At 49.2% G+C, this 25,670-nt stretch overlaps 1 protein-coding gene across 6 annotated transcripts in view; it reads left to right on the top strand.

The window, feature by feature from the left end:
* DNAAF9 (dynein axonemal assembly factor 9) overlaps positions 1–19,239 on the top strand; it is a 164,623-nt gene extending 145,384 nt beyond the window's left edge. For 5 of the 6 annotated variants that reach the window (XM_050745657.1, XM_050745655.1, XM_050745654.1 and 2 more), the window contains 7 exons: positions 3,572–3,658; positions 8,143–8,249; positions 8,617–8,691; positions 12,014–12,219; positions 13,262–13,327; positions 14,731–14,824; positions 15,868–19,239. In XM_050745657.1, the coding sequence (XP_050601614.1) occupies positions 3,572–3,658; positions 8,143–8,249; positions 8,617–8,691; positions 12,014–12,219; positions 13,262–13,327; positions 14,731–14,824; positions 15,868–15,980 (748 nt within the window). In that variant the 3' untranslated portion in view covers positions 15,981–19,239. Of the gene's footprint in view, positions 1–3,571; positions 3,659–8,142; positions 8,250–8,616; positions 8,692–12,013; positions 12,220–13,261; positions 13,328–14,730; positions 14,825–15,835 lie in introns of all 6 variants that reach the window. The other variant, XM_050745656.1, reaches the window with a different exon arrangement.
* Positions 19,240–25,670: the final 6,431 nt, after the last annotated feature.

The raw sequence follows: 25,670 nt of genomic DNA, 5'->3' as shown, positions 1-25,670 counted from the left end.
CTATGTGTCTATCAAAGTAATAACCACACCAAAAAAAGTATTTAATTCAAGTAACTTTTGAACATAATCCTCCGCTGGAACCCTGGTTCTAAACAACATCACTGATTGAAGAGAGGAGATTATGAATATGAAATGGGGAAGATGAAGAAAAACCCTTCAAATATTTATTTTATTTTATTTAGACACAGTCTTGCTCTGTCACCCATGCTGGAGTGCAGTGGCACAATCTCAGCTCACTGCAACCTCCATCTCTTGGATTCAAGCTATTCTCCTGCCCCAGCTTCCCTGGTAGCGGAGATTACAAGTGCACGCCACCATACCTGGGTAATTTTTCTATTTTTAGTAGTGACAGGGTTTCACCATGTTGGCCAGGCTGGTGTTGAACTCCTGACCTCAAGTGATCCACCCACTTCGGCCTGCCAAAGATCAAATGTTGATTTGAATTGGAGATTCAATATAAATTCATTATTTTTAAAAATGTGTATTTCCTACCACTTTCCTTTGAAAGGGACCAGAATAGTAATACCACAGTTGCAGCAAATACCCTTACCTCTGTATCTCGGTTTCTAAGTACCAGTCCCCACTGCAAGGTATCAGGACTCCTTGGAGAATTAGCTGACTGCATGCCAGGTCAAGGAAAGTACAAGGTAGGCATGGTCCATTTTATGCCAATAAAGCAAGGAAGTACTCAAAGATTAGTGGAAATATGTCAAAAGGATATGGGAAGTAGCTTAAGAAGTTCCTGCTAGTCTAATTTGGGACAATTTGGGGATAAGAAAGAAGCATGATAATACTGGAACTATGGATTATAACATATGGAATAAAATGTGTGTCCACAGTGATCCTCAAAAATGAAGCAGGGGCCAGGCACGGTGGCTCACACCTGTAATCCCAGCACTTTGGGAGGCCGAGGCGGGTGGATCACCTGAGGTCAGGAGTTCGAAACCAGCTTGACCAATATGGTGAAACCCCGTCTCTATTAAAAATACAAAATTATGGCCGGGCGCGGTGGCTCAAGCCTGTAATCCCAGCACTTTGGGAGGCCGAGACGGGTGGATCATGAGGTCAGGAGATCGAGACCATCCTGGCTAACACGGTGAAACCCCGTCTCTACTAAAAAAATACAAAAAAATTAGCCGGGCAAGGTGGCGGCGCCTATAGCCCCAGCTACTCGGGAGGCTGAGGCAGGAGAATGGCGGGAACCCGGGAGGCGGAGCTTGCAGTGAGCCGAGATCGCGCCACTGCACTCCAGCCCAGGCGACAGAGCGAGACTCCGTCTCAAAAAAAAAAAAAATACAAAATTAGCCGGGCATGGTTGCTCATACCAGTAATCCCAGCTACTCAGGAGGCTGAGGCAGGAGAAGCGCTTGAACCCAGGAAGCAGAGCTCGCAGTGAGCCGAGGTCATGCCATTGCACTCAAGCCTAGGTAACGAGCGAAACTCCATCTCAAAAACAAAAAGAAAGTGGAAGGGGACAGGATAGCAAAGCCCTTTATAGAAGAATACCATGTAAATAAGGTTTGATAGAACTAGAAAATAATCAGCCGGGCGCAGTGGCTCACGCCTGTAATCCCAACACTTTGGTAGGCCGAGGTGGACAGATCCCAAGGTCAGGAGATCGAGACCATCCTTGCTAACACGGTGAAACCCTGTCTCTACTAAAAATACAAAAAATTAGCTGGGTGTGGTGGCGGGCACCTGTAGTCCCAGCTACTCAGGAGGCTGAGGTAGAAGAATGGCGTGAACCCGGGAGGCAGAGCTTGCAGTGAGCCGAGACCACGCCACTGCATTCCAGCCTGGGCGATGAGCGAGATTCCATCTCAAAAAAAAAAAAAGAACTAGAAAATAATCATTTTGTAACCTTCAGTCTAATACAGTATTTGATTTAGGGAACCATCGATGAATACTAAAAGCACTAGGTGAAAGACTGTTGAAGAAAAAAAATATTACTAGTCCTGTACTGTGTAAAGTATCACTCCATAGACTACTGACTCCTTACAAAGGGGGAAAAATACCTTACAGTGGAAAAATTCTGGTATACCTATGTTGACCAAACGATGAAACTCCATGAGACCAGTAACGGGACAAACTGATACCCTGTACCTCCTTGATGTGATGCAATACCACCTGGGTATTAATCTCCAAAAATGCATAACCTGAATCTAATTACGAGAACTAGAAACAGACAAATCCAAGTGTGGGACACAAAAGCTCTGACATGTACTCTTAAATATCAACACCATGAGAATCAAACAAACCAAAAGATAGAGGAGCTGTTCAGATTAAAGGAGAATAAAGATTATAAATTTAGGCCGGGCGCAGTAGCTCACGCCTGTAATCCCAACACTTTGGGAGGGCGAGGCAGGTGGATCACCTGGGGTCAGGAGTTCGAGACCAGCCTGGCCAACATGGTGAAACCCCATCTCTACTAAAAATACAAAAATTAGCTGGGCATGGTGGTGGGTGCCTGAAGTCCCAGCTACTTGGGAGGCCGAGGCAGGAGAATCGCTTGAACTCAGGAGGCGGAGGTTGCAGTGAGATGAGATCATGCCATTTCACTCCAGCCTGGGCAACAAGAGCAAAACTCTGTCTCAAAATTAAAAAAAAAAAAAAAAGAATGTATCTGTATATCAAAGTAATAACAGACACATGCCACCATGCCCAGCTAATTTTTGTATTTTTTTAGCAGAGATGGGGTTTTGCCATGTTGGCCAGGCTGGTCTCGAACTCCTGACTCCAGGTGATCCACCTGCCTCAGCCTCCCAAAATTCTGGGATTACAGACGTGAGCCATCTCTCCCGGCCTAGTGAATGATTCTTGATTGGATAGTGGACCCTCCCCAACCAAAAAGGGGAAATTTGAAAGTGGATGTATGTTCGTGCTTCTCCAACTTCGTTGTGCGTATGCATCTCTAGTGGAGATCTTATTGAAAATTAGTTTCTGGTTCAGTACATCTGGGCTGGGGCCTGAGGCTCTGCATTTCTAACAAGCTCCCAGGTGATTGTTGGGAGCCAGTAAATTCCTTGCATGTGATCATGATACTGTAGTTCTGTAAGAGAATGTCCTTGTTCTTGGGAGATGCATACTGAAGTATTTAGGGGTAAAATATCATGATGAGTACAACTAGTTTTCATTTGGTTTGCCAGAAAAAAAAAAAAAAATGCTTGTATATGTTTAGGGAACATGAAGAAGAAACAAAATGTGCAGGTTAAGATTGACAGTCCTGGCCCAGTACAGTGGCTCACGCCTGTAATCCCAACACTTTGGGAGGCTGAGGCAGGCAGATCATGAGGTCAGGAGATCGAGACCATCCTGGCGAACGTGGTGAAACCCCATCCCTACTAAAAGTACAAAAATTACCTGGGTATGGTGGCATACGCCTGGAGTCCCTGCTACTCAGGAGGCTGAGGCAGGAGAATCACTTGAACCCGGGAGGCGGAGGTTGCAATGAGCCAAGATTGCACCACTGCACTCCAGCCTGGTGACAGAACGAGACTCCGTCTCAAGAAAAAATAAAAATAAAAAATTGACAGTCCTAATTAATCTAGGTCTTTTCTGTGTGTTTTCAAAGGAATGAAGACATTGAGCTGATTCTCTCAGAAAATAGTTTTTCAAGTCCTGAGATGCTGCGATCTCGATATTTAATGTATCCTGGCTGGTAAGTATCATCATTGAAAAATAACTAAGATTTTTTTGTAAACCCAATGATTTATTTATTTATAGAAAAAAAAAGGGAGAAGGTGAAAATACCAGATGTGCTCTGCAAGGATGACACATGGCAGCTGGCACGGCCCGCATGTCCAGCAGCTACTGGCCTTGCCAGGAGCCCAGTGCTTCACCTCTTAGGCTCCAAACTGGGAGCCTTCTCAGATATTTCAATTTAGGGAGTCATCCTGTAGGCAACAAGCACCACTGTGCCCTGTGTTCCTCCAGCACCTACTGAGGGCAAAGTGGCTGGCACAGAACCAAGGAGCTATAACTTTCCCAGGTGAGACTCGCTTCTGGCAATACCGTCAGTCCTGTAGGGTTCCCATCTCCTGGGTTCCCTGCTCATATGGCCCAGGGAATGTTCTCTGTAGGATGCTGCACAGCCTGTGGACCTCTCCAGAGAAGAAGAGGACAAAGGAGAGAATGTGCATAGTTACTGTAATCATACTAATACAAACACACTGAAGCATTTACTGTGTGTGCTAGCTGTTGTTCTAAGACTCCACTCTCTACATGGCAGCTCCTAGCCACATGGCTATTTAATGAAATGTAAATTAATAAAAATCAAAATTTATAATTCAGTCTTTCAGCCACATAGCCACATTTCAAGTGCTCCATAGCTTCCTGTGGCTAGCAACTACCGTGTCCAGTAGTGCAGATCTAGAACATTTCCATTACCCCAGAAAGCTCTGTTGAATAGTGCTGTTGTGAGGGCCTTGTTTGTGTTGTCTCATTTACACCAATCCTGTGAGGTGGATTCCATTATTTTATCATTTTACAGATAAGGTACCAGGGCAGCAAAGAGTTAATGACTTGACAATTTACAGCTAGTAAATGAAAGAACTGGATTTCAAACCCAGGTTGAATGGCTCAGTGCTTTTTCTCTTAGGCATCGTGCTACACTTATTCCTGTATAGAATGGACAATTTGTTTCTGCTATGTTGAGTTTAGGGGAAGACCATTGTTAAAGCTTGGCCAGAATTAATCTCTCATGTTTAATTGGATTATCTTTGTTATTCTTACTCACTTTTCCCAAGCAGCTCTCTACATCCTCCATACCACCCCTTACACCACCAACTTTTTCCCTAACAAAAAATGATCTGGCCAGGCATGGTGGCTCACACCTGTAATCCCAGTACTTTGGGAGGCCGAGGCGGGCAGATCACGAGGTCAGAAGATCGAGACCATCCTGGTTAACATGGTGAAACCCCGTCTCTACTAAAAATACAAAACATTAACCAGGCATGGTGGCAGGAGCCTGTAGTCCCAGCTACTCAGGAGGCTGAGGCAGAAGAATGGCATGAACCTGGGAGGCGGAGCTTGCAGTGAGCCGAGATCGCGCCACTACACTCCAGCCTGGGCAACAGAGCGAGACTCCATCTCAAAAAATAAAATAAAATAAAATAAAATAAAAAATGATCTACTGTGCTGTAAAAAACAAAACCAAAAAAATCCCAGAGGGTCAGTATGTAAAATTGAAGGTTTTCAGGCATATTCTTAGAAGGAACCTCTGATTTGAGTCACGTCATACTTTAAACAGTGAGTAAGTGGGTCATTCCTTATGCCTGAACAAGGTAATGATATCTTAGCTAAAAATAAACAAATGGAGCTTCTAGGGGGAACCTTCTTTCCAATGGCTACAGCCACTGACTCCCTTGCTGCCTGAACCTCTGGGTTCTGAGCTCCTGTAATCACCACCAGGTGCCTAGAGAAGCACTGTTCTCCAGTCCTTACTGACTCATGCACAAAAACCTAGCTCAGGGCCCAGACACCTGAAGGCAGGCTAATGCAGGAGAGAATAGGGTAAGAGAGGCCCATTAGAAGACTGAATCTGGCCGGGCGCAGTGGCTCACACTTGTAATCCCAGCACTTACGGAGGCCAAGGCAGGTGGACCATGAGGTCAGGGGTTCGAGACCAGCCTGGCCAACACGGTGAAACCCCATCTCTACTAAAAATACAAAAGTTAGCCGGGCATGGTGGCGGGCACCTGTAGTTCCAGCTACTCAGGAGGCTGAGGCAGGAGAATGGCGTGAACCCAGGAGGTGGAGCTTGCAGTGAGACGAGATCGCGCCACTGCACTCCAGCCTGGGCAACAAGAACAAAAGTCTGTCTCAAAAAAAAAAAAAGAATGTGATTCTAGAGTTTAAAACCTTTTCCTCATCAGGAAGATCAGTCCTTATAGAGAATCAGAGATAGAAGGACCCCAAAATTCTCTTTCAGGCCTCCCCTCCTAAGTCCATTTCTAGAAATCAGATAATTTCATCTTTAACAAGATGGCAAGTCATCAGTCTCCTACTCATATCTATATATTACTCCCCTCCCACTTGGGTCAGAGCCACCACCTCAGGGTGAATGGACTTTAGTTCCAGGATGTGCTCCGCTCTGTGCTGTGCACACATTCTCTGCCACTTCCCTCCCACATCTTTCTCTGTTCCCATCCACCCTGCTCTCACCTTTTCTGGTAGAACAGCCTGTTTCTAGTTTGGGCAGAAACCTTGCTGCCTTCCCTTGGCCCTTGTAAATTCCTCTAAGGATTCAGGTACCACAGAAGCCAGAGGCCAGAGAAACCCCCAGTCTCCAAAATGACTTGTTTGGGTGGGGAGAAGACAGGTCAGTCTTGCAAAAATTTTATGACTACCACCGTACTTTAAAGAAATTACAAAGAATAAGATACTTTCGACAATTTAAAATTCAAAATTGCAGTGCTGTTTGAAAATAAAGGAAACAGGCAGGTGCGGTGGCTCACGCCTGTAATCCCAGCACTTTGGGAAGCCAAGGTGGGTGGATCACAAGGTCAGGAGTTCAAGACCAGCCTGGCCAACATGGTGAAACCCCATCTCTATTAAAAATAAAAGAATTAGCCGCGTGTGGCAGCGGGCACCTGTAATCCCAGCTACTCGGGAGGCTGAGGTGGAGAATTGCTTGAACATGGGAGGTGGAGGTTGCAGTGAGTTGGGTTTGCACCACTGTACTCCAGCCTGGGTGACAGAGCAAGACACATGTCAAAAAAATAAAATTAAATTAATTAACTAATTAAAATGAAGGAAGCAGGCTAGGCACAGTGACTCATGGCTATAATCCCAGCACCTTGGGAGGCTGTGGAGGGAGGATCACTTGAGGCCAGGAGTTCAAGACCAGCCTGGGCAGCATAGTGAGACTTTGTCTCTAATAGAAAATAAAAATTAGTTGGGCATGGTGGCATGTGTGGTAGCAGCTACTCAAGAAGCTGAGGTGGAGGATCACTTGAGTCTGAGATGTCAAGACTATAATGAGCTATGATCACAACACTGCACTCCAGCGTGAGCAGCAGAGCAAGACCCTGTCTCAAAGAAAATAGGGCAGAGATGCCCCAGTTCCTTCTCTGACAGGTGTACACATCTATATGTACAACCTGTTATGCTGCCTGCAACAAAATGGCAGGGCATAGTTGGAGCCCCTAAAGAAATGGGAGCGGCTGGGCGCGGTAGCTAACAACTGTAATCCCAGCACTTTGGGAGGCCAAGGCAGGCAGATCACAAGGTCAGGAGATCGCGACCATCCTGGCTAACATGGTGAAACCCTGTCTCTATTAAAAATACAAAAATAAAATAAAATAAAATAGCTGGGCATGGTGGCGGGCGCCTGTAGTCCCAGCTACTCGGGAGACTGAGGCAGGAGAATGGCATGAAACTGGGAGGCGAGCTTGCAGTGAGCCGAGATTGTGCCACTGTACTCCAGCCTGGGTGACAGAGCGAGATTCTGTCACCAAAAAAAAAAAAAAAAAGCAATGGGAGCAAGGCCGGTTGCGGTGGCTTACACCTGTAATCCTAGTACTTTGGGAAGTTGAGGAGGGCGGATCACTCGAGGCCAGGAGTTCAGACCAGCCTGGCCAACATGGCGAAACCTCATCTCTACAAACAATACAAAACTTAACTGGGTGTGGTGGCGCACACGCCTGTGATCCCACCTACTCAGGAGGCTGAGGCAGGAGAATCACTTGAACCCAGGAGGCGGAGATTGTAGGGAGCCAAGATTGCACCACTGCACTCCAGCCTGGGCAACAGAGGGAGACCTTGTCTCAAAAAAAAAAAAAAAGAAAGAAATGGGAGGGCATCCTGAGCAAGAGCCCCCCACTGTACCAGAAAGGACCCCCAAACTCAGATGGGGACTGGGAGGCTTCAGAGGCACACAGGACATCAAGAAACTGCTAGTCTAAGGTTATGTAAAACCTTCATCCTCAGAAAGCTCCTGATTTAACTGGGCAGTCATGCTTCCCAATCTCAAAGTGAAAGAGGCATATACATATTTAAACAAGTTTCTGTGTGCAAAATGTCTTACAAGTAAGGGAGAATTCAAATATTATAGGATAGGGGTATGTAGTTCATCTCAAAGTAGCATATAATAATACTCAAAACCCAAATTATTTGTGCTTACAATTTTTTAAACCTTTTAAGGTATGAAGGTAAATTGAATGCTGGATCAGTCTATCCCCTAATGGTTCAGATCTGCGTATGGTTTGGTCGTCCCTTGGAGAAGACTCGCTTTATGGCCAAATGTAAAGGTAAGCCTTGACTGGGATGTCCCAGACCCTGGAAAAAGGGTACCCCAGAGTTAATTCTACCTCCTGGTACCACTTCAGTATTCTGTGTGCTGTGTCTCTTCTTACCTTTTGAAACCAAAAGCAGACAGAGGGATTTGAGGATTGTGGGTGGCCACACAATTTGGTTTCCACTCCAGTGAAAGGGTTTTCCCTCCCCTGGGAAGAGTGGCAGAGCCACAAGGGAGCAACAGGGTATGGCGGGTAGAACCTGTGAACCCTAGACCCTGGTGTATGGTCCCTCCCCAGTCCCTAAAACTCCCAGCTGTGCTATCCTGAATTTGGCCTGTGCCTCCATGTGGGTGACATCTCTGTCCTCTTCCTCCACCAGCAATTCAGTCCTCCATCAAGCCAAGTCCCTTCTCTGGAAACATCTACCACATTCTGGGCAAAGTGAAGTTTTCAGGTAACCAGGGGCTGGGATTTGGGAGCTCTATACCATGGAGTGCTTGCATCTCATGATGTGAGTTTAGAGCCTCTGCTGGTGCTCTGCAGACCACTGATGCCATTCAGACTCTCAGAAACCTTCTGCGCCCTGGGCCTTCACGCCATTAGGCTTGTCCATCACCCCTCTCCCCCGAGGGCCTACTTAGTCTAGGTTCTCCTGTTCCATAGCAGAGGTTTGCCCTCCTCTCTTGGATGACCTGCTCAAGGGCTCTTCTCACAGCTTTTTGACTTTCTTGTCCAGAGCCTTACACTCCACACCTCTTGAGCCAGTCATGGCCTCTTCTAGACCTAAAGCCAGGAGCTGTCCAAATGCTGAGCTCTACAGCTCCAGATCTATTTCTGACCAAAGTCTTTGAGCTTCCGTTTGCCTTCTCCTCTCTTCTGACAAGTAGGCCTGAGGATCAGTCATAGACCTCTGGAGCCCTTGCATCTGATAGTCTGTCCTGGAGTGGGCGTCAGAGAAGGCCTCAGAACAAGTAGGGGTCAGTCAACTCAATGTTGAGGAAGGGTACAGTATTCCAGGGGAAAGAAATAGCATTTGCTATAATCCAGAGGCAGAAAAGACACATTTTAGGAACCAAAAAGCATTTACTGTGACTGGAGCCTGGGAGTAGGGAGAGAGGAAGTGAGTCTGTTAGGGTGTCTTCAGCTGTTATCACAGAGAACCCCCACTCAGCTAGCAGATGTTGGCTGTATAACAAGTGAGGCGCTCAAGCAGCAGAGCAAGGCCACTGAGGACCCAGGTGTTGTGTGTCTTCATGTCCTCCCATGCTTGGTGTGTCAGCTTATCTTTCAGGTTCCTGCCCCTTATGGTTGCCAAGTGGTGCTGTAGGTCTGGGTGTCAAAACCAGACACTGCATCCAGCCAGTGAGGAGAGGCTGGCTCTTCCTGCGGGTGCCTTTGTCAGTGCAGCGCCTCCTCCCAATTTCTCTGCCAACTTATCTCATTGGATTGCTGTGCCTTTCTGGACCCATCACCCATGGGGGAATTGGTATCAGAAGAAGAGGGAGACGATATGGGGGGTAGGCAACTATCAGTGTCTGCTGTAGGGAACCACTGAGGGCTTCAAGCATAGAACCATCATAGTTCAGATGGGAGAATTACATGGGTCCTTAGCTCATAGCTTTAATTACATGGGTCCTTAACTCATAGCTTTTGCTTAATTTATGTGATCAAATCAGAAACTTCAGCCCCATACCGAAGCCCACTGATCTCAGGCTCCAACAGCCAGCCCCTGCTGCTTCAGAGGTCTTGGTATTTTTATTTTTCCCTCACCCATCACCTCCTTTTCTTCTTTATTTTTATTTCTTTTTTGGCTGGGTGCAGTGGCTCAAGCCTGTAATCCCAGCACTTTGGGAGGCTGAGGCGAGAGGATCACTTGAGGTCAGGAGTTCGGGACCAGCTTGGCCAATGTGGTGAAACCCCATCTTTACTAAAAATTAAAAAAATTAGGCCGGGCTCGGTGGCTCACACCTGTAATCCCAGCACTTTGGGAGGCCAAAGCAGGCGGATCATTTGAGGCCAGCAGTTTGAGACCAGCCTGACCAACATGGTGAAACCCCATTTCTACTAAAAATACAAAATTAACTGGACGTGGTGGCGGGCACCTGTAATCCCAGCTACTCGGGAGGGTGAGACAGAAGAATCACTTGAACCTGGGAGGTGGAGGTTGTAGTGAGCTGAGATTGTGCCACTGCACTCCAGCTTGGGCAACAAGAGCGAAACTCTGTCTCAAAAAAAAAAAAAAAAAATTAGCCAGGCATGGTGGCATGTGCCTTTAATCCCAGCTGCACTCGGGAGGCTGAGGTGGGAGAATCACTTAAACCCAGGAGGCGGAGCTTGCAGTGAGCCGAGATTGCGCCACTGCACTCCAGCCTGGGTGACAGAGTGAGACTCCATCTCAATAAAATAAATAAATAATTTTTTTCTCTTTTTTTCTTTTTATTTTTTGAGACAATGCCTCACTTTGTCACCTAGGCCAGAGTATAGTGGTTTGATCTCAGCTTACTGCAGCCTTGACCTCCCAGGCTCAAGCGATCATCCTACCTCAGCCTCCCAAGTAGGTGGGACTATAGGCGTGAACCACCATGCCTGGCTGATTTTTTTTCTATTTTGTGGAGATGAGGTCTCCCTATGTTGCCCATGTCTTGAATTCCTGGGCTCAAGTGATCTTCCTGCCTCGGCCTCCCAAAGTGCTGGAATTAAGGTATTAGCCACCACACCCAGCCTCTTGTTTATTTAGATCTGCTATTGACTCTTTTTTTGTTCAAATTTAACCTCTCTTTTTTCTGGATCTTTTCTCATCCTGCTTTTTGGGGAGCCCTTGCCCACTTCTTGGGTCTCCAGTCACTCCTAGTCCTCATCTCCTTAGCATGTAACACTTTTTCCCATTCTCATCTGTGTGACCTTCATGCAACAGTGCTGTACTGTTTTTTGTCTGTTTTGTTTTGTTTTTGACACAGGGTCTTGCTCTATTGCCCAGGCTGGAGTGCACTAGTGCGATCCTAGGTCACTGCAGCCTTGATCTCCCGGGATCAAGCTATCTTCCCACCCCAGCCTCCCAAGTATCTGGGACTACAGGAACACACCATCACACCCAGCTAATTTTTTTGTTGTACTGTTGTCTGTGCCCTCCTCCCTTGGCCTCTTAAGGCCTCTGCTGAGAGCCCCCGACTTCTACCAAGGGGGTTTCTTTGCTTTTCCTCAACAACCTCTTCCATAATGGCTATTCCAGCAACCACCAGGGACTGTGTGGATGTCTCACGCTCAGGGTCTTACAGACTTTCAAATGCCACAAGTGCAGAGTCAAACTCTTCCTCTTCTCCCACCTATAAACCTTTTTTTCCTCTTGTGTTACCCTTCTGAGATAATAGTGTCCACCTGATCACCCAGATCAGCCAAGCCAGAAACGTATTTTGTTCCTCTCTCTCTCTCTCTTACTCCATCCTTTCCTTTCCTTTTTAAAAAACAAATGAAAACAAAAAAAAATGGGGTCTCCCTCTGTTACCCAGGCTGGAGTACAGTGGTAAAATCTCGGCTCACTGCAGCCTTGAATTCCTGGGCTCAAGTACTCCTGCCTCAGCCTCCTGAGTAGCTGGGACCACAAGCATGAGCCACTGTGCCCACCTACTCCATCCTTTCTAAGCTGCCACCAGTCACGTCAGTTCTCTCTCCTGCATTTTCTCGTGAATCTGTCCCAACCATCTGCATTGTCACAGTCTTAGCATAGCTGTATCCTTTCAAGGCAGGCTCTCAGGGACTAATGTATATTCTCCTTACAGACTCTGAGAGGACCATGGAGGTCTGCTATAACACACTGGCCAACTCCTTGAGCATCATGCCAGTTTTGGAAGGACCCACACCACCACCGGACTCCAAAAGCATATCTCAAGACAGCAGCGGGCAGCAGGAGTGCTACCTTGTGTTCATCGGCTGCTCCCTGAAGGAAGACAGCATCAAGGACTGGCTGCGGCAGTCAGCTAAGCAGGTGGTTTCCAGAGCCCAGACAGACCTGACACAGATGTGACCAGACACCTCAGAGCTGCTGCTGGCCCTGAGAAGCCCCGCCACTGCCTCCCTAATGCCTCCCCACTGGGCTTCCCCTCCCTGGCCCAGCCAGCACTTTCAGGGACACTTTGAGAGAGGAAAGAAGCCACTCAGAGCAAACTCCAGGCAGGCCTGCTATGTTGTTTGCTCTGTGAGCCAGGTTCTCTGCAAGCTTTGGGTGCTAAGCCTTGTAGCACAGCGTTAGGGGTTTAGTTCATCCTAGAACTCTGGGAATAGAGTGAGCTGGGGCCTGGGTCTTCTGTAGATGCTCACTAGGGACCTGTCTTTATACTGAGGCATGGGCTACCTCACTTGGATAAGCTTCTAAATGGTTCTTGACTATGGAACCTCAGGCTGCCCCTTTGTCTGCCTCTCATTGGTAGGGTTTAGGGATAAGAATCTACAAAGAGGCACGACCATTCCCATTTATGAAAACACTGGGCTTGGCCGGGCGTGGTGGCTCAAGCCTGTAATTCCAGCACTTTGGGAGGCCGAGACGGGCGGATCATGAGGTCAGGAGATCGAGACCATCCTGGCTAATACGGTGAAACCCCGTCTCTACTAAAAAATACAAAAAACTAGCCGGGCGAAGTGGCGGGTGCCTGTAGTCCCAGCTACTCGGGAGGCTGAGGCAGGAGAATGGCGTGAACCCGAGAGGAGGAGCTTGCAGTGAGCTGAGATCCGGCCACTGCACTCCAGCCTGGGTGACAGAGCAAGACTCCGTCTCAAAAAAAAAAAAAAAAAAAAAAAAAAAAACACTGGGCTGTCCTCTGCTGCTTGTTCCCTGCTGGCTCACAGGGCTGTATGATGGGAAAGTGGTTTTCTCAAAGAGCAGACAGGCAGAATATTATATCCAGGCCATAGTGCACATGCTTTTCCCCGCTGCTGGGATCTTAGTCGTGTAATAGAGCCCAGAGCCCTCCCCTGCCCATGCACTCCATGAGTTCTGCTGGGACCTGACCCTCCACTCCCCATCTCTGCAGAAGCCTCAGAGGAAAGCCTTGAAGACCAGGGGGATGCTGACGCAACAGGAGATCAGGAGCATCCACGTGAGTGCCTTGCCCTGGCTTCTCCCCTCAGTGGCCCAGGGCTGTCCTTGGCTTGCATAGCTCTGTATTTTGGATTCTCTGAGTGAGGAGCTATTTCTAGGACATGCTGGAGGTCTTGCTTCTCCCAGGCCACAGAAAGAAGCTGGGTACAGAATTCTGGCCTTTGTAGCTTCAGTGAGAAGGGTGAAAGAGACCTCTGGTGTGACCTGGGCATCAGGTTGAGTAGAGCCAGTACTTGTGGGAGAAGCTAATGACCAGAGTCCCTGCCTTGGCACCTTGTTCAAGCAACTGCTGAAGACCTGTGTTACAGATGAACCAGCTAGAGCCCAGGCAAAAACTGTCTAGATCCAGAAGCTGCTCATAGGAAGGTTGTGGAACCTGAGGCCAGGATAAGAGGCTGATTGGAGACCCCCTTGATGAGCCTCCCAGCCTCCAGGCTCTGACCCCCAGCCTCTGCCTCAGTCGCCATGCCCACTGGGGCCATTTCCTAAGGGGTTTGGGGACAAAAAGCTAAAAAGGACATAGAGTCTAGGTCCCCAGGATGGACTGTGTCACCAGCCCCAGTAATGAGCAGGTGGGGCAGGAAAGTATTCTGAGACTCCAGGAGCCCCTGCTTTCGATTTGAGAAGGCCCCCTTCATGAACAGCTCCTGTAGGCCCGAACAACCCTGGATGCTCCTGGGGAGGACAACATGGGCATAAGGTAGTTCTTATAATGTATGTTGCCCTGGAAGCCAACCATGAACAAGGAGTTAAGTACAGGTAGTTTATTTTGGAAGTGATTCTAGGAGACACTAAATAGGAAAAAGGAGGATGAAAGGGGAGGGGGATCCAGCCAATAAAGAGTGTGTTCATGGCCGGGCACGGTGGCTCACGCCTGTAATCCCAGCACTTTGGGAGGCTGAGGTGGGATCACTTGAGGTCAGGAGTTCAAGACCAGCCTGATCAATATGGTGAAACCCTGTCTCTACTAAAAATACAAAAATTAGCCAGGCGTGGTGGCGCATGCCTGTAATCCCAGCTACTTGGGAGGCTGAGGCAGGAGAATTGCATGAATCCAGGAGATGGAGGTTGCAGTGAGCCAAGATCATGCCACTGCACTCCAACCTGGGTGACAAAGCAAGACTCCATCTCAAAAAAAAAAAAAAATGACTGTGTTCACACATGAGTACCACTGGGTGCCATAGGAGCTTCATCCCAGTAGGACCTCCCAGAACTCCTCACCTGAGAGGTGAGGCACCACCTCAGGCAGGGCTTGAGGGTTGCTGGGGGTGTTAGCTTCCTAGCTCCTCTGTATAGCAGAGTAGTCTGTCTTGCTAGGGAAATAGACTTGTTTGTTTTTAATGAGTGAGTGAAGTATAGAAAGTAGTCAGATAATTATTACAGGACTCTTTTTTCCTACAGGTAAAACGCCACTTGGAACCCCTACCTGCAGGCTACTTTTATAACGGCACCCAATTTGTTAACTTCTTTGGTGACAAAACTGATTTTCACCCCCGTATCCTTGGAACAGCGTGGTCCCTGTGTGGATCCCGGGCAGTGAGACTGGGAGTTTGTGAGCCTGTCTGTAAAGCAGTTGTCTGCTAGAGTCATGCATCTGAGCCCCAGGAGCAGGCTGGGCTCTGCATGTCTACTGATGGGCCGGGAATGCACAGGGGCAAACCTCGGGGGCAAACTTTTCATTTCAATCTCTAAATAACTGTTAAAGTTAAATTGCTCCTTTATTGAGTGGTTGCTAATGTGACTCTGTGGGTTATAGTTTTTTGGTTTTGTCTTTTTTTTTGAGATGGCATTTCACTCTTGTTGCCCAGGCTGGAGTGCAATGGCACAATCTCAGCTCGCTGCAACCTCTCCCTCCTGGGTTCAAGCGATTCTCCTGTCTCAGCCTCCCGAGTAGCTGGGATTACAGGTGCCTCCCACCACGCCCGGCTAATTTTGTATTTTTAGTAGAAAAGCGGTTTCTCCATGTTGGTCAGGCTGGTCTCAAACTCCCGACCTCATATGATCCTCCTGCCTCGGCCTCCCAAAGTGCTGGGATTACAGACATGAGCCAAACCCTGCCCGGCTTAGAGACGAGGTCTCGCCGTGTTGCCCAGGCTGGTCTCAAACTCCTGGGCTCAAGTGATCCGTCTGCCTCAGTCTCCCAAAGTGCTAGTATGGCAGGCGTGAGCCACTGTGCCCAGCCTGTGGGTTATACTTTGGATGCAGCTGTGGTGATATCCTGAAGTCTGTAGTCATCAGAGTCATGATTAAAAGTTGAAGACAGCCTGATTACAACAGTTAACCTGTGAAAAGATGGATAGGGCTGAAGTTGAAGGGCTCAGTTCTAGGACCTTGTTAACATCCCTGTGACAACAGCCGTCACATCCTTTGTAGCTGTGGTGCTGCCAGTATATACAAGGAGTCCATCAGGTACCCGCTTTATGGGCCAGACACTCACTTCCTCAGCAAACCCCCCTCACCTGCCTACAGGACCCTCTGGGCTCAGGCAGGCTCCCTTGTCCTCCAGGCTCAGTGCTCTCTTCCTTAATGAGATACCAGTCATGGACCAGTTCATGAATGACTACGTCGAAGAAGCCAACCGGGAAATTGAGAAGTATAACCGGGAGCTGGAACAGCAGGAGTATCATGACCTCTTTGAGCTGAAGCCCTAGAGGAAGGCTGGGCCCTTATATCCTGCAGAATGTCCACCTTGGAGATGGACGAACGGGTGTCTTAACCTCAGCTCTCCTGGAGGCCTCTCCCTTAAGGGGCTGTCTTTGTTCTCCTTGGCCTATGTGTCCTGGCTTGAGTGCATGTTGTCTTTATTCCCTGTATAGCGCTGAAGAGCATCACCTGCACCATTGATTTGGGGGGTGGGGGGAATACTCAAGGATGAGCAGATGGGGCCTGCCTGTCTACATGTGCAACTGGCAGTCCAGGAGCTCTGGGTTTCTGATAACAGGATCTCCTTTGTGCTCTCGAGGTTGGGGAGAAGCATTAGGATTGTACGGAGGAGTTGGTGGGACTTGGAAGGAACCCTGGCTGCCTGAACTGTGGCCATGTCTGGGAGGCGAGGCCACCACAGGCCTCAAGCCTCAGATGCTGCTCCACAAGAGCCATCTTCCCCAGTGGAGTGCCTGCCTCCCCTGCTAGGCCCCTTTCCCTGCAGGAGCTGGCCCTACTGGCCGTGGGCGCAGTCCTGGGAGGAGCAGCACAGCCTTGCCCAGGCCCAGTCCACAGAGCCAGCAGCTTGGGTTGAGATGAATAATGTGTTCACAAATGAGGGAATTTCCCTTCTGGACTAAACTGAAGGAGAAACTTGTTGCTTTCCAGAGGTGTGTGGCTCTTAAGTTGACATCAGCTTTCCCTCTTGTGGGTGGTTCTTGAGTTCTCCTGTCACATCATTCGGGTGTCCTAATGTAGGGACAAGAGGAAGCCTGCTGCTCAGGCCCCCTGGCGAGGCTTCACTTCACTGTGGAAGAGGGCATCCTGCAGCTGGTTAGTCTTAGGCCTGGTGGCTGATCACTTGTGGGGTCAGTCTCCAGCACCCAGCACTCCCACAAGCCTTGCCAGGGAAGGCCTGCTTTTCAGCCACAAACTTCAGGAAACTTATCTGCCCGCTCCCCAAAGCATTGTTGCTGGCCCCGGGCTTGTGTGGCTCCCGAGAATTGGGAATTTCAAGTAATTGCAATACCTAAGTTAGATTCCTTCCAATGGCATTGTTTTCAGCTGGACCGTAAAGCAGAGGGGAATTACAAGTGTATCCCATGCCTGACCTTCATAATTGGTGTGGGGGACAGGGGAGTCACAGCCACTGATATTTAGGTGATGTCTCTTAGGACTTCAGTGCCTCAGCTACCTGAACTGTAAATGTTTTCTGAATTTCACATATTTTTTTTTTTGCATGCCTTAGGAAGAAGCACATAGGTAAAACCAGCAGTTTCCAGTAATGTAGGGAGTTTTGAGCAAGGCCCCTGGAGCAGCGGAGAGACAGGATGGAGCACAGGTAGTCTGTGTGCCTGGTCACACAGAGGCCTGCATGCAAGTAGCAAAGCAACTCTCAAGGGCTTGTCAGTAAAATATATTAGGGAAAAAAAACAATTTGAAGCCAAATGAACAAAACTCCAGATACCATTAAGGAATTTTGCATCAAGAAGGGCTTCTGAAAAGACGCACGTGCTCCAGTCCCAGCTCCAAAAGCCACTGGTGACAAGGGCCCCTCTGTGGAACCTAAGTCTGGGAGGCCCCTGACTTCTGGCTGGCCAGAGGCTGGGGTATGTCAAGGGCTTGCCTCTGCTTCAGAGTCAGTTACACAGATCTTAAGTGCAATTGATTAATAAGCAATGAGTTACTGTAGCTTCCTTTAGCTCTACCGAGCTCTTTTTAAAAACTCAAACTTGAGCAGCCTTAGAAAAGGGGTTGGGGGGTGGGAACCACAGGCCATTTCTCTGAGTGGGCTGCTGTGAAGTTATAAATGAAAGCTCTAGCTTTAGGAGCTTGAGCCATTTCCTGACTGCACTGGCCTGGCAGTCTGGCTGCTGCACAAGAGTTTTTAAAGAGGGGTCGGAGCCCACCTGTGAGAGTGGGTCTTCTCACCATGTGGGGCTGTACTACGTGGTGGTCTTGGTTTCTGTTCATAGAAATGCTCTCTCACCAACTTGCCCCACTGTCCCAACTCCTCTCCTCTTAGAGAAAAAACTGTGATTACCTCAACTTGAATATGAAACTGTGATTGAAAAAAAGTCAAAACGTTAAGAAGCATCAAAGCCAAAAAGGCAAAACTGGCTGAGGCCTCTGTCGATGCTCCTCAGCCTACTTGGGAACGTGAGGGGGCAGCTGGCGAAAGGGCATTCCTGGGGCCACTTGCTCTGCCCCACTGATAAGGCACACCAGCGGTGCACTGTGTGAGCTCTCTGAGGACTGAGGCCAGGGGATGCCTCCTGGAATCTGCCAGGCCTCTCTGTTCTGTGAAGTTCAGTATCCACTTGATTCCTCCAGGCGGCACTCCCAGGTCTGGGGGAGCAGGGTCTTCCACTGTCTCCAAAGGAATGGCCACGACACTGCTTTTGACCATAGAAGTGGATCCAGGGACCCAGCAAAAACAGCGGGGGTGGGTTCCCCGGGACAGGCAGTCCTCCAGGGGCTTACGTGCTTTTTGCCAACTTTCCTGTTAGCAGCTTCAGTTTATATTACCCAGAGTGTGTGGGATAATGTTGAAGTCGCTGAAGTTATGGGTTATGTTATGTTTTGACATGGGATTTTTCTGTTTTCGATTGGAAGAAGGAGACAGAAATTGGAGAAAATGGGATTATCCTAGGGAAGGGCAAGGAGTCAAGCCGGCACCTCTGAGCCCTGGGGGCTCTCTGACCTGAAGCCTGGACACTGGGCCCTTCAGGTCACAAGAAAAAGTTCCCTCCTAAATTCTGTTAGGATTTTGGAGAATTTTTGCACAGTAATATTAGCTCCGGGTTGCTCTTTGGGCTTCTCAAAAGGGAAAAGTTCAATTCAAAGATTGTAAACTACGAAGTATTCCAGCAGTGTTGCTGACATAGTTGGATAGTTGTACCTCAAAAAAGTAGGTGAGAACTGGCTTCCTCATTGTCCCAGGTTGTCAAATACTAATGACATAAGAGCTCACTTACGTGCCAAAATTCACTTTTATACTAGTTTTTCAGTGCTTTAATATTTGTAACTTAAATTTTAAAACTCGTATTTACAAACACTACTGTAACTTCAGTGAAACTGAATTGTGTGATTGAAGCTTTTTGCTTATCATAGTATTTATTACACTACTTAATTCAGTAAATATATAAAAGTAGCTTTCAATTTATTTTTATATTATTTTACATGTTTTTACCTGCAGTTGTGTATGTGAATTTACCTTGGTAATTGAGATGTCATGCTAAGGACCAATAAACTATCACTGAACAAGCAAGGACTCCAGACGATGCCTGTGCCATACACTCAGTCCCGTGGTGCTCCTGGAGCGGGGGTGAGGGGGGGCCGGCCTTCAGCCTCCCCTGGACGCCTCTGCTGGGGATGCTGCGGGGAGTCTTCCGAGCTCACACTCCCTCTCTAGACGCCGGAGCAGCCCGTGGAGAATAAAATTCATCGGAAGAAACCACACTGGTTGCGGGGTGGGAACTTGGGGAGTCCCAGAACTCGGGGAGAGGCTCAAGGAAGCCGGCTATGGGAACGGGGCTCTCCCGGGCCCTCCCGCCCCGCCCGGGTCCTTCCGCCCCGCCCGGGTCCTTCACCCTTGTCTTAGGCCGCGGTGCGCGGGTGCCGGTTCTTGGCCCCAGTCTGCCGCGGCCGGGCTGCAGTAGGAACCACACTTTTCCAGCCTGATCGGCGCGTTTCCGCGCGGTGAAAGCTCGGCGAGGTGGCTTCTCGGTCCTACTTTATACATGGGGACGACGGGAGGCGCTGACGGGTCAAATGGGACGGATTTGGCGCCGCGCGTTAGAACCGCAAGTTCTAACGGGGAGGTTTGCTGGAGCCCGTGGAGCTCTAGAGGAGAGACCAGAAATGCATCAGCTGTCCCCGTGCAAGCTTGAGTTCCACTCGCCAGGCGGTTCCTGCCGCACGTGGCGCGGGCCTCCCAGCTGACAACACCCCCGGGCCCCCGCCGGCCGCGCGGGGAGGTGGGGAAAAGGGGCGCCCGCCACCAGTCCATAGACACCCTGCTTCCTGTCAACCAGTCGCTGGGGGGACAAGGGGAAATGCCCAACTGGCCAGATGTGGAAGCTGGCCCCGGGGGAAGGGTGTAGCCTCTGCAGATAGCTTCAGGTGACTGGGATGGTGGTCTTAGGTTTGGAAGTTCCTTGAGATAATTAGTCCTGTGCAAACCAAATGCAAATCTGCACGGGAAGGGCCTGGTAGACTTGAGGGAGGGAACCGGCAGCAATATTATCCCTTCACAACCTCTTCCCCAGAGCCTCCGGCATCCCCATCCTGCAGGCCGGGGTTTGAACTTTGATGGAGTGCCTGTGCTTGCATTATGGCAAAACCTCTAGGGTTTGGGGATTAACCCCTAGGAATTGCCAGAGCGATGGGGAGACAGTAAATGGTGAAGGGCTCTCAGAAGGACTTAGAGGCCAGGAAACCTGAGGATGGGGAAGGGATCCCATCTTCCACCTGGAGCCCTCAGTAGGGACAGGGGACTACTGAAACCCTAGTGCTGCTTACCAGAGTAGGAGCCCCAGAGTCAGGGAATCCTGGCAGAATCCATCGTGGAAAGTGATTTAGAGCAGAAGATCTCATGTGGAGCTACTGAAAATCAGAGAACCTGCCAGGAACACGGAGAAACACCAGTGTTAATCTCTATCCTACGCTCTAGGGATAAGTTATGCCCAAAGAAGACATGACCATGTGACCCACTTCCAGCCCATGACAGAAAGCTTGGTTTCTGTAGGAGTCCAGACTAGTACTAGATACAAGTCAGCCGGGCCCAGGCACTAATACGTCATCAGAACCCTCTCTCTATCTTTGGTGGCTTCCTTCTTCCCCTGCAGCAAGCTTCCTCTACACCACCAGCAGCACCAGGGTCCCAAAGGCAAGGATCACATTCTCATCCCTGAATAGTTACAATGGTCAGGAGGAATGGAGTTTTCTGATTAGCCTGGCCTTGGGTCTCTGTGTGCTTCCATGGGCCCCCTATGGCCCATCTGAGAGGTGGCCCCCCACAGAAGGGCTTGCTCCCCTAAACCAGCATTACACATCTCCCTGCAGTTTCTGAGCTTTTCTGGTAAGTCAGACACCTACTTGATTTTTTTTTTGAGAGTCTTGCTCTGTCACCCAGGCTGGAGTGCAGGGCGAGATCTCACTCCAACCTCCGCCTCCTGGGTTCAAGCAATTCTCCTGCCTCAGCCTCTTGAGTAAATGGGACTACAGGCACCCGCCACCATGACTAATTTTTTTTTTTTTTTTTTTTTTGAGACGGAGTCTTGCTCTGTCGCCCAGGCTGGTGCAGTGGCCAGATCTCAGCTCACTGCAAGCTCCGCCTCCCGGGTTCACCCCATTCTCCTGCCTCAGCCTCCGGAGTAGCTGGAACTACAGGCGCCCGCCACCTCACCCGGCTAGTTTTTTGTATTTTTTTTAGTAGAGACTGTGTTTCACCATGTTAGCTAGGATGGTCTTGATCTTGTGACCTCTTGATCCGCCCGTCTCGGCCTCCCAAAGTGCTGGGATTACAGGCTTGAGCCACCGCGCCCGGCCGCGCCCAGCTTTTTGTGGGGTTTTTTGTTTTTTTTTTTTTTTTTTTTTGTATTTTTGCTAGAGGCAGCGTTTCACCATGTTGGGAAGGCTGGTCTTGAACTCCTGACCTCAAGTGATCCACCAGCCTCAGCCTCCCAAAGTGCTGGGATTACAGGCGTGAGCCACCACCCCTGGCTTTTTTTTCTTTTTTTTTTTTTTTTTTAAGACAGAGTCTCACTCTGTCACCCAGGCTGGAGTGCAGTGGTGCAATTACAGCTCACTGCAGCCTCAACCTCCCGGAGCTCAGGTAATCTTCCATCTCAGCTTCTTGAGTAGCTAGGACTACAGGCATGTGCTACCTCACCCAGCTAACCTACATGACTTTTTTTTTTTAAATGGAGTCTCACTCTCTAGCCCAGGCTACAGATCACAGCTCACTGCAGCCTCAACCTCCCTGGGTTCAGGTCATCCTTCCTACTCAGCCTCCCGAATAGCTGGGACTACAGGTGCACACCAACATGCCGGGCCAAATTTTGCATTTTTTGTAGAGATGTTATCTATGTTGCCCAGGCAGGTCTCAAACTCTTGGGCTCAAGCGATTGTCCTGCCTTGGCCTCCCAAAGTGCTAGGTTACAGGCGTAAGCCACTGCACCCAGCCCATTGTTTGGTTTTATAGTGCCTCAACACAACTCAGGGATACTGGTGATCACGGGATCCTGTTTGAGAGTCTATTTTTCTTAAACAAAAGAAAGGTCAAAAAAAAAAAAAAAGAGAAAGAGAAAGGTCATGTAGGGCCGGGCATGGTGCCTCACACCTATAATCCCAGCGCTTTGGGAGGCCAAGGCAGGCACATCGCTTGAGGTCAGGAGTTCTAGACAAGCCTGGCCAACAAGGTGAAACTCCGTCTCTACTAAAAATAAAAAAGCTGGGCGTGGTGGCGGGCGCCTGTAGTCCCAGCTACTCGGGAGGCTGAGGCAGGAGAATCGCTTGAACCGGGGAGGCGGAGCTTGCAGTGAGCCGAGATCGCGCCACTGCACTCCAGCCTGGGCGACAGAGCGAGACTCCGTCTCAAAAAAAAAAGAAAAAGGAAAGAAAGAAAGAAAGGTGATGTAGACTGTAATGTGGGGAATGGGCTGCTGCTCTGCGTGGGTGGAGGTGAGAAGTGGACCAACTGGAGAGCCATTTTGAAGGAACAATTGACAAGACCATGACTAACTAGGCAACAGCTAAGGAGATGACCTTGAGGTATAAGTGGAAAAAGCCCAAGTGGAAAAAACCCAACGTTTTGAAACAAATCCAAAGACTTTTTTTGTTTCATTCTGAAAAAATCTGACGAAAATTAAATTGGTTTATCCACAAATTATTCCTGTATTTCCCAGGCCTCTGCATTCCTAAATTGACCAGTTAAAAGGTTTGGTTTTTAAAAAATTACCTCAGGTTCAATAAGTTTTATGTCCTACTCATAAATGACTGTCAATCTGTAAAAAAAAAAAAAAAAAAAAAGGAAGAAATTAACCAAATAAAGTGTGAATATATTTTCATTTTATCCCACAAATTACTACTGCTTTTCCTGCAGCAATAAAGTTTGGTTTTTGTTTTCCTCTCATGACTGAACATGTTTAAGAAACTTTACATCTCTATTCTGAAATGTCATGCCTGCATGAATGTACAAATAGAAAAATAAGGACAACAGGAAATGGAAAGATAGTTTGATAAGATTATTTCAGTTTGAGACAAAATTCATGGAATTTTCTAGTTACGAAAACTCCATTCCAACTTATTCGTTTTATAGATAACAATGATCAGAGATCTAAAGAGGCTGGAGGTCTTGCTCCAGGATGTCGCCCTGGGCCTCCCCACCACCTCTCTTTCCCCTGTGCCTCCAACTTCCCGGGAGGAGTTGGGGCTGAAGGGGAGGGTGACCTGGATGGGGCCTCAGGCCACATCAGCCCCCGATGGTGACATCCAGGCCCCTGAACAGGATGGGGACCAGCGAGAAGGAGAGCCATGGGTGAGGAAGACATGAGGGACACAGATCGGCCAAGGATGGCCAGGAGGTGACAGGCTACCCAGAGAACCTTAGGGTCAGCAGGTAGAATTCTTCCTTGGGTAGCCGGTGATGGGATTTTGATGGAGCAGGGCCTGGGGGTAGATGAGGGTGGGGAAGGAAGCCAGAGTTGGTCATGAGAGGCCGGGCTGTGGAGGGCAGAGAGGCCTGACAGGAGGGCAGTGGGGCAGCCCTGGAATCTTCTTGCCCAGTGGTCTGCTGCCTGCCTGCCTCAAGACCTTGACAGTCTGTATGCCTGGAATCCATGAGCTCTTACAATCAGTGAGTCAAGAGCCCTAGCCCACTCCTGCCCATGCTAGCTTTGGACTCTGAGTATGGACTGAGGAGAGGGGCAGACGGATGCCATCCTGAGGGGAGCAGGTCCTTGTTGACCCTCCGCAGGGCAGGGGCTCCTTGCCCTCCTGGATTCCCTTATGTTATAGGAGCCTGGATCTTTCTCTCAGTAGGGGTAGACGGCAACTGAGAGAGGGCTTATTGCTGTGTTTGTTGAGCACCAAAGGGTTATCCTCCCACCTACACAAGGGGCCTGGAGATGCCCCCCAGGAAAGAGAGGAAGCCAGTGGAGCTATGTTCCCCCTCCCAGCACCCTGCTGCACTACCTGGACAGCCAGTCTCATGCTGGGCTCCCATGGATAGAAAACAAAAGCTGACAGGATGGGAAGAGTTACAGGGTGGCAGAAGACAATCTAAACAAAGATTGAGCTCTCTTGAAACCAGGTGTTCTGGACCAGCCTGGGCAACAAAGCAAGGCTGTCTCTTCCAAAAATTGCAAAAATAAAAAAATCAGCCGGGTGTGATGACACCTGCTTGTAGTCTCAGTTACTTGGGAGGCTGAGGTGGGAAGATGAGTTGAGCCCTCCCACCAAGGCTGCAAGGTCAAGGCTGCAGTGAGCTGTGATTGTGCCACTGTAATCCAGCCTAGGTGACAGAGAAAGACCCTGTCTAAAAAAATTTAAAAAGGGGCCGGGCACGGTGGCTCACGCCTGTGATCCCAGCACTTTGGGAGGTCGAGGCGGGCGGATCACAAGGTCAGGAGATCGAGACCACAGGGAAACCCCGTTTCTACTAAAACTACAAAAAATTAGCCGGGCGCAGTGGCGGGCGCCTGTAGTCCCAGCTACTCAGGAGGCTGAGGCAAGAGAATGGTGTGAACCCGGGAGGCGGAGCTTGCAGTGAGCCGAGATCGCGCCACTGCACTCCAGCCTGGGCGACAGAGCGAGACTCTGTCTCAAAAAAAAAAAAAATTAAAAAAGATTTGGAGGTGAACAGGAGACTGGCATGATTGCTGGGGTCCTGATACCACCAGGGAGTATCAGGCAGTTGATTCAGTGGGCAGCTGAGCCCAGTCACTTGGCCTGGTTCAGAGCTGGACATAGGGCTTCCATAAATAACTAACCATTACAGATGACAAGTCCTCACTCATAGATAGATAGCGTGGGAACAGCACCTCTGGTCCCCAGGAACAGCGAGGAGGCGGAGCAACTGCAGCTGGAGAAGGGCTGCCAGGGGCTGGGAATGCTGGTCAAGGCAGCGGAACCCCAAGAGGCTGGTAAAATCCCAGTGACTTGAGAGAGAGCTGCTGGCTGCAAGGTGTGGGAAGCCATGCCTGCCAAGGGTCCAAGGAAGGCTATGGCAGCCAGGATGCTGCAGACCCGAGGTAGAAATAAAAGGACTCAGCTGAGTGCCATGGCTCACACCTGTAATCGCAGTTTGGGAGGCCAAGGTGCGCAGATCGCGGGAACCTGGGAGCTAGAGGCTGCAGTGAGCAGTGATCTCACCACTGCACTCCAGCCTGGGTGACACAGCAAGCCCTGTCTCAATAAATAAATAAATATAAAAAATAAGAATAAGGCTCAGCACAGTGGCTCACGTCTGTAATCCCAGCACTTTGGGAGGCTGAGGCAGGAGGATCACTTGAGCCCAGGAGTTTGAGACCAGCCTGGGCAACATGGTGAGAGCTCCATCTCTACAAAAAATTTAAAAAAAAAAAAAAAAAAAAAAGCCAGGCACGGCTCATGCCTGTAATCCCAGCACTTTGGGAGGCCGAGGCGGTGGATCACCTGGGGCCAGGAGTTCAAGACCAGCCTGGCCCACATAG

The sequence above is a fragment of the Macaca thibetana genome, chromosome 10 (assembly GCF_024542745.1).
Source record: "Macaca thibetana thibetana isolate TM-01 chromosome 10, ASM2454274v1, whole genome shotgun sequence".
NCBI lineage: Eukaryota > Metazoa > Chordata > Mammalia > Primates > Cercopithecidae > Macaca > Macaca thibetana.
Note: the sequence above shows the minus strand (reverse complement) of the source record. Positions and strands in the feature narration are given on the sequence as shown.